The sequence below is a fragment of the Sapajus apella genome, unplaced genomic scaffold (genome assembly GCF_009761245.1).
Source record: "Sapajus apella isolate SASKATOON/1434 unplaced genomic scaffold, GSC_monkey_1.0 scaffold11, whole genome shotgun sequence".
Taxonomy (NCBI): Eukaryota; Metazoa; Chordata; class Mammalia; order Primates; family Cebidae; genus Sapajus; species Sapajus apella.
The window spans coordinates 6,784,841-6,796,815 of NW_022436951.1; the positions used below are offsets into that span (position 1 = coordinate 6,784,841).

At 45.1% G+C, this 11,975-nt stretch overlaps 2 protein-coding genes across 3 annotated transcripts in view; both read left to right on the forward strand.

The window, feature by feature from the left end:
* The window catches only part of UGT3A2 (UDP glycosyltransferase family 3 member A2), a 31,088-nt gene extending 19,985 nt beyond the window's left edge, over window positions 1–11,103 (forward strand). The window contains exons 6-8 of one of the 2 annotated variants that reach the window (XR_004269309.1): window positions 814–1,033; window positions 1,937–3,408; window positions 4,860–4,892. Coding sequence is in view for 1 of the 2 variants with exons in the window: in XM_032278957.1 (XP_032134848.1) it covers window positions 814–1,033; window positions 1,937–2,213 (497 nt within the window). In the remaining variant the exon portion in view is untranslated. Of the gene's footprint in view, window positions 1–813; window positions 1,034–1,936; window positions 3,409–4,859; window positions 4,893–10,121 lie in introns of those variants that run through there. The other variant, XM_032278957.1, reaches the window with a different exon arrangement.
* LOC116552275 (protein AF1q) lies at window positions 3,452–4,632 on the forward strand. Its single transcript, XM_032278958.1, has one exon. The coding sequence runs from the start codon at window positions 3,581–3,583 to the stop codon at window positions 3,851–3,853; it is 273 nt and encodes a 90-aa protein (XP_032134849.1). The 5' UTR covers window positions 3,452–3,580; the 3' UTR covers window positions 3,854–4,632.
* Window positions 11,104–11,975: the final 872 nt, after the last annotated feature.

Below are 11,975 nucleotides of genomic sequence, written 5' to 3' on the forward strand. Positions count from 1 at the left end.
ACTGACTAGAGCAGAAGTTCACAACCAAGATTATGGCTCAAAAGAATCTGGGCAATTTAAGTTGTAGATTCCTGGTCCTACTTCTGTAAATATAGTTTTTAAAATTCTGGGGCGGGGCACATGCCTTCCACTTCAAAGAAGAGACAAGTAGTGTGATGCACACTGCAGTTGAGTGACCCAGGTTGAGACGTGTTTGTCATTATCAACAGCTTCTTTAGTTAGCTCTAAGTAATGCCAGCATGGAAAGACAGGAACTGGAAATACAGGGGCTGAAGGATCCAGTCTACTTTCAAGGGGCTTATTTTATAATTGAGGATACCATACAATCAATACAAGTTTTATAAGTGACACATGAGTTGTGATGTCAATGATTATGTCAGGAATACAAGAAAAGGGAAATTAGCTGTCAGTGGGTAAAAGAGGGCTCAACACAGACAAAGGAGGTAAAAACAGAGAGGGACACACAGAATAGAGGTGAGGGAAACAGAGAGGCACAGGGAGGACAGAGAGAATGAAGAATGGATGGACAGATAGAGACGTATGGCTTGCTCAACACTCTTCTCTATAGAATTCACTCAATTCTAAGCTTTAGCTGAGTTTCTGGCTGAGGAGAGATGTTTCCATAAGATAGCAATGCTTGGAATCCTGTATCTTGGAACTGTAACCTTGGATGTGTCCCAAGCACAGTCATTAGATGCAATGGCTCCACCACACCACTAGATCCCCTTGGCATTTTCTTATGCCCTTCATTTCTGCCTGATGTTTTGAAAGTTTCATCCTGAAATGCCCCACCCTCTTTCTTATTTACAACAGCTCACCCCAGCATCCGTCTATTTGTCACTCATGGTGGGCAGAATAGCATAATGGAGGCCATCCAGCATGGTGTGCCCATGGTGGGGATCCCTGTCTTTGGAGACCAGCCTGAAAACATGATCCGAGTAGAAGTCAAAAAGTTTGGTGTCTCTATTCCATTAAAGAAGCTCAAGGCAGAGACACTGGCTCTGAAGATGAAACAAATCATGGAAGACGAGAGGTATGCAGCTCTCTGGGGTTGTGGTCATAATGATGAATGAAGGCAAAAACATTAAGGGCACTATGGGAATCTTTTTGTTGTTGTTGTTTGGTTGGTTTTGTTTTACTTTAGATTAAAACTGTATTTTCTAGGACATGGAATGATGTGTGTGTGATGCCAACAGCTGACCTGTGTCCTCTGAGAGCGAGAGCATTTAAGTTAGATGCTAAGAATCATTTCCTACCTTTTCATTTTGGGGAAATGTGAAGCCTGTGCCTGATATTCCCCAGGGTTAGGTTTGTCACCCCATTTAGAGATTGGCACAATCTAGGTGCTCCATGTATACATATAGTAATTACATTTACAGAATTTTCCTAGGCTACATCATAAGACTACTTGTGGACTTAGTTACTTTTTTGTAGTTTAAGACTTAAAAAAAATTTTTTTTTTTTTAAAGACAGAATCTTGCTCTGTCACCCAGGCTGGAGTTCAGTGGCTTCGGCTCACTGCAACCTCTGCTTCCCGGGTTCAAGCGATTCTCCTGCCTCAGTCTCCTGAGTAGCTGGGATTACAGGCATGCGCCACCATGCCTGGTTAATTTTTGCATTTTTGGTAGAGATGGGGTTTCACCATGTTTGTCAGGCTGGTCTCAAACTCCTGACCTTGTGGTCCACCTGTCTCAGCCTCCCAAAGTGCTGAGATTACCGTGCCCTGCCGTAGTTTAAGACTTTTAGCATTAAACATGGATCTTTGCATGTAGGTGTCATGATTAAACGTTTCAAGGGAACCCAGATAGATTATTGCAAAGCCAGGCCAACAAAATTTCCTTGAAACTCAGTCTTTAGTGCATCATATAGAATGGATCACACATTCTAACTCTTGCTAGGTCACATTAGTAATGCCCCTCTCTGTCTCTCCCAACAGGTACAAATCTGCAGCAGTGGCTGCCAGCATCATCCTGCGTTCCCACCCTCTCAGCCCCGCGCAGCGGCTAGTGGGCTGGATTGACCATGTTCTCCAAACAGGTGGGGCGGCACACCTCAAGCCCTATGTCTTCCAGCAGCCCTGGCATGAACAATACCTGCTCGATGTTTTTGCATTTCTGCTGGGGCTCACTCTGGGCACTCTGTGGCTTTGTAGGGGGCTGCTGGGCATGGCTGTCTGGTGGCTGCGTGGGGCCAGAAAGGTGAAGGAGACATAAGGCCAGGTACAGCCTTGGCAGGTCTGTTTGGTGGGTGATGTCACCGTTTCTAGGGGGCTTCCCACTAGTTTTGGCAGTCCTGTTCTCCAGTCCTTCTAGTTAGCTCCTGTTTTCTTGAAGAACAGGAAAAACGGACAAAAATCATCATCTCCACTTGCTAATTTTGCTACAAATTTCTCCTCAGTAGCTCCTGCCTCTTAGCAGAATTCTTTCCAGTCCCCTTGTCCTCTTTTATTTGCCATCAGCGAGGGCTGTGCTGTGATTCTGTCTCTGAGTGACTTGGACCACTGACTCTCAGATTTCCAGCCTTAAAATTCACCTTCCTTCTCATGCGTCTCTGCCTCTCTGAATCACACCCTGGCCGTTCCAGCCTCCATGTCCAGATCTTCTCAGTCTCTTTCCATCACTCCTGCCCCTACCATCGGTCACAGAGTAACATCTGAGAAAGACACCCTGCATATTCTTTCAGTTTGTGTTTGCTTCTCCCGCATATTCTCTTCAATGCTCAGGAAGCCTGACCGATGCTTGTGAGTTCAGGGCCAGACACACTTGCAGGCCTCCACCCTGGGTCCCTGTCTCTGGTGCCCACAGAGAACTCCTTTGCTGATCAGGCATGGAGACCACAGGTTTCCAGATTTCCTTTAAAGTAAAATTTTACAGACTTATCTCTCCACAGCCTCACTAAATGATGGACCAAGAATTCTGTCATCTGGCTACTCAAGGCTATTAGGGAATGGGGCAGGTTTGTACACTGGCAACTGGCCAGGAGGAAGGCGGCTGGACGTGGGAGGAGTGTTAGTCAAGCTGTAGCATCTCAAGAATGGGAAAAGTGGCCAAAAATCCTCCAGAATGCTTGACCTGTCGAACCAGAATGTTTTTCTCTTTAGTCTTGGCCTATATACATGCACTTAAGCAGCAAGTAATCATGGGCATGCTGACAAAGAAACACTTCTGTTTCCTGGTTAGTCTCTGGCTGGTCTTGAGGAAGCACTCAGTTGTCTTCAATGACTTTCTAAGCATGATGGGGACAGCGAGGTAGGCAGCCAGAGCAGACGATTTCAATCATGGAGCCCCAGATCCATGTACATGAGAAGGGGGAAGGCAGTTGTAGCTCTGGTTCCAAGGACAGCAAGACAGGACTGTGTGTTATCCCTTGAGGGACCATTGCCACCAACCAGTGGGCGCTGAACCTTAAGTCATATAAGAAGGATAAAAGACGAGTCACTGAAGAGGGAAAGGGAGTGAGAAAACAAAGCCGTCCAAGCCCCAACAGCTTTGTATTTCTCCAGCCCGGTGCAGACCCCTGAGCCCCCGAGGCACTCCCTCCATCTTTGGAACACACCAGTATTGATTGATAACAGGAAGCTATGAGGGACCCTGTGAGCAGCCAGTATAGCTCCTTTCTTTTCTGGAGGATGCCCATCCCAGAACTGGATCTGTTGGAGCTGGAAGGCCTGGGTCTGTCAGATACATCCACGTACAAGATCAAGGACAGCAGCGTTGACAAAATGATCGGGCAAGCAACTGGAGCAAAGCAGGAGAAAAACCCTGAAGGTGATGCCCTCCTTGAGTACAGCACCTTCAACTTCTGGAGAGCTCCCATTGCCAGCATCCACTCCTTCGAATCGGACTTGCTCTAAGGCTAAGACTTCTCTCTCCCACCACCTTGCCCTCATTGTCTTTCCTCTCAAGCCCCTTCCTTTCCACTCTTTTCCCGTTTTAATTTTGTTCTCTATTGTGTTGGTAGTGCTGATGAATCTGCCAGAGTTGAGTTGTATGTATGTATTTATTTATCTATCAACTCAATTTCTCTCAAAAGCCCTCCAGTCATAAAGTAAATGGTTCAAGCATGGGGTCCTGGGTCACAGGGATTCCTCCTTTCCCCCCCAAATATTAACTCCAGAAACTAGGCCTGATTGTGGATACCTGATAGTATAGTAGTGCAAAATGGAAGACTGATTTTTTACTCCATTTTAATCAGCTTCAGAGATTGCTTAAACCTTCCTAATTTCCTGCTCCAGGCCAGTAAACACAAATATTTCTTCAAGGAGTGATGAAAAGCTTGGAAGTTTTAATTTGAGATTATCTGCCATGAAACAGTATTTCTAAAAGGCTAAGATGATAAGTCTCTTCCTTGTTTGATCCTGCTTTCTTGTAATATTTTTCCTCAGAGGAATCAAGGGGGTAGTTAGAAGTATAAAACCAGAGGAAATAATACATTATGGAAAATGAAAATAGGGAAAATAATTGAATCATTTTAGAAGTAGCTAATTTCTTTTCTCAAAAGAGTGTCCCTTCTTCAGGCCTACTCACTTTACAACCTTGCTCCTGTGGGTTGAAAATTCTAGCTAAAGAAAGATATCAAATCTTAATATGCATTCTTGCTATTATGATAGTTTTTAAGGTTTCAATTCAATCTTCCGAACTGCATAAGTCCTTAGTATTTTAGCCTTACTCCTGCATTTGCAATATGTAATACTGATCAGTGGGCAAAGTTCTTCACCTGCACGGAGACACTGAAATAAACAATTACATCCTGACTCTACATCTTGTCCTCAATCCTTCCAAAATTATTGTTGCCGATTTGTGCTGCCATTTACTCATTTATTTACTAAAGACATTCAAATCGCCACCTCCCAAAAAAAGAAGGATAAAAGACATCCTATTTAGTGTTCTGTAGAAAACATGATTTGCAAATTGACTCTTTTCAGTCAGTGTGGCTCTGAAGTTCTCAGTGCAAAGGATTTTGTACTAATGAGTAAGAGGTATGTATCCACATCAAAATGTCCCCACGGGTATGTGAGAATGGAGACTTTAGGCTTACGACTGGGTGCTAGAATTAATCTTAGCATTCACGTTTACTGTTTCCTTGTGAAGCCTACCCACTCTGCACTAATCTCCTCCCTTTTGACTAGCATTAAGGCTTAGAAAATATGTAGGTTGATATCGGGATGGAGGAAGGAGCACACCACTGGGACTTTCCCCTTCTGGGCCCTCCACAATCTGCATGTAATGAAATGCTGCATGTGTGATAAAGAAAAACAAGAAGAGCACATAAGACCCACAGAACCCATAGCTGCCCAAGAGATGAAACACCAGATTGTAGCAGAGCTATCTCCTGAACTCCTGCTGCCAGTTTTTATGGAGAGCTAATGAGTCTGTAAATATTGTGCTTGTGAAGCAGCCTCGCTGTGTGCTGGTTCCCAGTTTTTCTGAGTCTAGTGAGGCAGATCATTTCTACACATACAAGTTAGATGAAGTGGGCCTATTATTTACAGATTGGCAGCAGGGGACTGCAGAAGTCTAGGATTCATTGCCAGCTGACGCCCCAAGGCTCAGGGACTTCCCCAGGGTGGATGGCATCTCATCTGCCTGTGCCTCATTTGCACCAGAGCTGAGGCACATGGGGAAGCAGCCCACCCTGGTTTTATACTGCAGGAACAGCATGACATACTGGGCTACAGTATTGAAGGACCTCCTCTTTTGGGGGAACTGAAACAGAGCCTTGACTGTGTTTTAGCCAGACCCTCCCTATATCCAGATGTTGCAGATCCAGTATACTCTCCATTATTCTTGTGACCTGCAAACCATAGCTACAATACTGTTCACCAGGGCCAAGTGGACTACTACTGCAAGGAGGATGAGCAGGCCTGCCTGGGAAGTAACCTGGCCTGGGATCCCTGGGATCCCTGGGATCTAGGTTAGAAGTTGCTAAAGGGCTCAGAGAAGATTCTTTCAGTGGCCCCACTGTTTGCAATCAGGTCTGCTCTACTTGTGTTTGAGCAATACCTGAGCTGTTCATCCAGGTACAGCAGGAGGTATTGGCAGTTGCATACACTCTTCCCAGTTGGGCTAAAAGGCAGTCTAGAGCAACTGTGTTGTCTAAAATAATCTTCCCAGGAGAGTTCAAAGCTACCAAAGTAAAGGAAGCAGTAAAGGAAGCAATATCTGCCATGGTCAGGGACAGGTTTATGATTATTTCTTTAGGAGAGCTGACTCCTATGCATGCTATTGAAGATCTCATAAAGAACATAAACCTCGAGTCAGTTATTCTTTCTGATATAGCTCTAGGTGTCCTGGTGTACAGCTTTAGGCTGCTGGCCCAGTGATGTGTCTCATTCCCAGGAGTGGTTTATATGGGCACCCCCAGCACGCAGGACCCTACCATCCACTAGCTTTTCAGGCGCAGACATTGCCCATCTCATTTATTTTTTGGTCACCCTTAGACTGCCCATAGAGAAATATGTAGCTTTCGGGTGTACATAGCATGCTTTCTCCCATGTTATTGTTCAGTGGCCTACTCATGGGTATGGAGGCACAGCCATTGACAGCTAAGTCATGTTGCATGAGCTCAGTTTCACCCTTACACTATTGTTTATAAAGTCCCTTTAGAAGGCCAGCATTGTTGCAGTCCTTGTGTTCATCATTGCCATTGGGACACTTATCTTTAATGTAATCAAATGAAAGTAGTGTGTTGGGCTGGGCGTGGTGGCTCACACCGGTAATCTCAGCACTGTGGGAGGCTGAGGCTGGTGGATCACCAGAGGTCAGGAGTTCAAAACCAGCCTGGTCAACATGGCAAAAACCTGTCTCTACTAAAAATACAAAATTAGCCAGGCGTGGTGGTGCGGGTCTGTAATCCCAGCTACTTGGGAGGCTGAGGCACAAAAATCACTTGAACCTGGGAGGCAGAGGTTGCAGTGAGTAGAGATCATGCCACTGCACTCTAGCCTGGGCGACAGTAAGACTCCATCTCAAAAAAAAAAAAAAAGAAAAAAGAAAACAAGAAAGTAGTGTGTCAAACTATTAGCCCACCACGGTTTTACTAATTGTGCTTATGACGTTTTGCCACCTTTGGCCAGTTAAGTTAAAATGGGGCACCTCTGGTTTCCTTTCATGAGGCAAGTGCCAGATCCTTACTTGGCAAGCCAGGGCTTGGTGCCTGTTGGTTTGCCCTATGGTGTTAGGAATGCTGGTGTCATTTGCCACTGGCAGGATGAGAGGACCACTGTGGTCTATGACAGAATAAGATCCAGGATGGCCAGTCCAACACTTCATTTGTTGATCTATGGTATTAGTCCATTCCTGCATCACTATGAAGGAAAACCTCACACTGGGCAACTTACAAGAGAAAAATGTAATTGGCTCATGATTCTGCAGGTTTTACAGGAAATATGGCATCAACATCTGCTTCTGGGGAAGCCTCAGGAAGCTTTCACTCAGGGTGGAAGTTGAAGTGGGAGCAGGCACTTCACGTGGCCAAAGCAGGAGCGAGAGGGTCGGCGGGAGGTGCCACACTTTACAACAACCAGATCTTGTGAGACCTCACTCACTACCGCGAGGCCAGCGCCAAACCTTGAGGGATCCTCCCCCCAGACCCAAACACCTCCCATTGGGCTGTGCCTCCAACACTGGGGTTTACATTTCAACATAAGATTTGGTGGGGACACAGATCCAACCCCTATCACCCATGGTGACCACAGCTTGGGAGGACATAAAGAAGGCATTGTGCTTCCAGGCCTCTGCTGCCATGTGTTTGTGGAGAAAATAGAACAACAGGTTGGTGCCCCACTTCCACCCCTTCTGGAGTGTCTCGTGTTCCCTACCTATTGGATAGGAGTTGGGCTCAGTTGGTACAGCACCCAGTCCAGTCTTTGGAACCCACTGTCCTTTTTGCTTAACTCAGGCCTTTCAGCCTCTGTCTTCCAGTCCAGAAAGGGAGGAAACATTCTGTAAAAACTTGATGTGTCTGAAAACACCACTCGCCTGACTAGAAAGATCAGATGTCCCTGGAGCCAGTAGAGGAACCTGTGCACTGTGGTATTCCTTGGTCCCATGCATTACTCTATGAATTTCCATATATGGAAGTTAACAGGGGAAACCTCACCTCCAGGTTAGATTTCACGAGCCCTGTCCGGGGTACTATGGAGGCCCGAACCACAAGCCACCCCTGGGAAGTGCACTCTAAAGGGAGAAAGGGAGAAGAATGGTTGAGAATACAGTGATTGGGATTTCACAGGTGCAGCCTCATCAAGCAGCTGCCTGATCCACCTCCAGCCTCACCAAGCCCAGCATTCCCCAACATGCGCTCAGGGCTGTGCTTCCCTGGTACTGGAGCGCAGTGTTTAGTGCCCTTACTGCCTTAGTCAGATAAGGGTTCTATCCCACTAGCAGACCATTCCTTGGTCAGAGTGAAGTCCTGCAGTGTATGCAAAAAGATGATACAAATTCTTTTCATCGGTGGCCATGGTAGTTCCAGCATCCACACAAGTGACAGATATTTCCCCTTTTTAGGCAGCGAACTGGCTGTAGTCTTTGTTCTCCACATAGAGGTCCTTTAATAGTTCAGCCACTCTGTGGCCGTTTTCCTGATCTGATAGTGAAGCTCTTAGGAAACAGAAATGATGGGTCAAAAAATATGTATTAAGATATGGTAGCAGGGGTGGCTGGCATGGCCATCGCCACTGTGTGAAGTTGGCCCGTCCAGGCTGGCATGGATGCCTTCTTTCCTCCAGGAGGGTGGGGAGAGACCATCTATGTCCAGTATAAGTCAAGAGATGACCATTCACTGGCTGGCCATCTGTAAAGTATATCTGGGAAACTACAAGAGGCTTCAACTGCTTGTAGTTTCCCAGAGCCATCTGTAAATCAAGAAATGCCAAGTGGCCTTGGCATTCAGCCTGCAACAGTCCATTGTTAGTATTCATGCCCTGAAGGTCTTTTTGACCAGTCAAATTGGGCTGTTACATTGCAATAGGATGTTTTGTATCAAACCCAGAATTAACAAAGCAATGTGCAATTCTGCACTCAGTATGCAGTTCGGCTTTTGTTGAATAACCCTCTGGGACTTGGGGAGCTTAGGTGACAGGCAGGAGTGGATATGTCCCATTGTTATGGCTCAAATTCTTGGCTGTGAGGGGCATAGCTTCTCAGGCAGCAGTGATGCTCTGTACCAGAGCAGCCAGCGTGCCAGTGCCTGTAATAATGCACTCAGGGGATAGGAACCACAGTCACTGGCACACAAAATGGCACAAAAACCCTCATCGAAAGCAGACAAGCACCTTCAGTCACTGTGTTCATCCTAAAACTTCCTGACATTGTCAGTTTCATTTTTCTCTCTTTCCTCCTTTTAGCTTGACAGCAGTATAGGACCACTGGTCTCTGGTGGGCACCTGGAGACCTTAACCTTACCTCTAATTGCACCATCCAGCTAGACGTTTGAGTCTGCATTACCTCTTATCAAACAACCACACTCACCATGCTGTGTGAGATTTCCCTGGGCTTTCTCCATATCTGCCCTTTGAAAAGGAGCTCTCCCTCTTGGTCAGGTCCCACATGTCGTGTTGGTTCTCACTCAGAGACCGCAGGGATCATCTGAGACTCTTTTTCCTATTCCCTCTCAAGTGCCTCAGGTTACTGCTGAGCTCCCACTCCACCCTACCACATAGAAGATCCTTAAAATTGAGGGAAAAGCATCAGTGAAAATCCCAAGTGAAAAATGGGCAGGGAGCCAGGCTCCTTGCCACCGTGTCTCAGCTGGAGCAGCCACCAGAGCTTTGTGGGTCCCTGAGTCCAAGGGAATGCCCACCTCGCCAACTGCCATGTCCCAGAGCCTGCTGGAGTCTCTGGGGGCTCCCAGGGTCTCAGGCCTGGCTTGGTGCAGGCCTTCTCTTTTCTTTGCCACTGCAGGCTGGCATGGATGCCTTCTCTCCTCCAGGTGGGTGGGGAGAGACGCCTGGTGGTTGCCTCATTCCTCTGATGGGGGTGGGGAGTCAGGAAGGTGAGGGTCACTGGGAGCTCCCCAGGCTTCTCCCTGCCAACTTCTCTATAAAAAAGTTGTTGGGGTTAAGCAAGAGAAAATAACTAAACTCTGGTGGGTCTGTTCTATTCTATTGTGTTCTGTTTTAGGGTGTGTAAGGGTGGAAGAGGTGCGATCTTGCTATGGTGTGACTCTGATGAGGAAGCAGCCTACCAGACCTCATTTCAAAATCTTGCTGGATTTTGCTTCCTCAGGCCCGATGCTGAACTCTGCTGGGCCTTACAAGTGAGATGAAGTAGACATTTGGATGGTCCAATCAAATCTGCTTTCCACAGCTTCCAAGCTCACGGAGGACAGAGACCATCTGTTTTCTGGACACTCTGCTTATCTAACTGCAATTGTACTCTTGTTTGAGGATTCTCAACACTAGCATTATTCAAATACCCCAATAGACTAACAAATGAGAAGAAATTTGAAAAAAAAAAGGCAAAATCTAAGAGCATAAAATCTACACACACGCATGTCTCCTGTGCACACACACATCACATAAATGACCCTTAAACACATGAAACGATGCTTGCCTTTGCTCACTTTGAGAGGAAGGCAAGTTAAAACTACATTGTGATACTATTTTTCATCAGATTGGCAAAAATTACAAAGATTTAGTAACCCTCTGTGATGAGGCTGCGAGGATACAGGCTCTGTCAGCATTGCTGGTGGGGAAACAAAATGATAAAACCTTATGGAGGAGAACTTGGCAATGTTTAACAAAACTACACAACTCATGCATTTATCTTTTGACTCAGGATTCTCACATCTAGGAATTTTTCTTGAAGATATACCTTCAACAAGATCCAAATACGTCTGCTTATTGCAGCATTATTTACCATACATTGAAAAATATTAGGAACAACTGAAATGCCCACACATAGAAGGTTAGTTGAAGAAACCATGGTGCAACCACACAATTGAATTCTATACAGCCATGTAAAAGAATTAGAAAGATTTCTACAGAGTGAGGTGTTGTGGGCTCTAGGAGTGGTTTATTCTGTGAAAGAATATATAATATCTTCTGTGTATCTGCTTATTTTTGCAAAAAGAAATAAGGAAGGATAAATTAGAAAAGAATGAGACTGGTTATCTCCAGGGGCTGGGTGGAAACAGAGAAGGGATTGGGGAGGAAGTGACATTTCCTTTCTAGATAGGTTTGACATCCATAATTATGTTATTATTTTACATAGTTTTAAGCTTAAATGAACAAGAATGGAGACTAAATGGAATAAAAATAAAAATAAATTGGCTATATTTAAAAAAATAATATAACCAAAATAATAAAATTGGCTATATTTAAAAAATAATAATAATAGCCGGGTGTGGTGGCTCAAGCCTGTAATCCCAGCACTTTGGGAGGCCGAGGCGGGTGGATCACGAGGTCAAGAGATCGAGACCATCCTGGTCAACATGGTGAAACCCCGTCTCTACTAAAAATACAAAAACATTAGCTGGGCATGGTGGTGCGTGCCTGTAATCCCAGCTACTCAGGAGGCTGGGGCAGGAGAATTGCTTGAACCTAGGAGGCGGAGGTTGCGGTGAGCCGAGAACGTGCCATTGCACTCCAGACTGGGTAATAAGAGCGAAACTCCGTCTCAAAAAAAAAAAATAATAATAATAATAATAATAAAAAAATAATAATATAAAAAGAAGATAAGTAATATATGTAGATTTTGAGTCTATCTATCTATCTATCTATCTATCTTTTCCCAGTCTAAAGACAAAAACAACTACAAATAAATCTTGAAGCCTAACCAGTGTTGTAGTGTTGTTTAAATCAGGATAAAATATGCCTTACATAGAATTTACTACTTCAATCATTGAAAAGTGCACAATTCAGTGGCATTGCATAGAGTCTTATTGATTACAGCCATCACTACTATCTATCTTCGGAACTGTTTCATCATCCCAAATGGAAGCTCTTTACCTATTAAACAATAACTCCCCTTACT

What these genes read in the sequence shown, in the direction of transcription:
- LOC116552275 (XM_032278958.1), top strand. Translation starts at nt 3,581, where the DNA reads ATGAGGGACCCTGTGAGCAGCCAGTATAGCTCCTTTCTTTTCTGGAGG.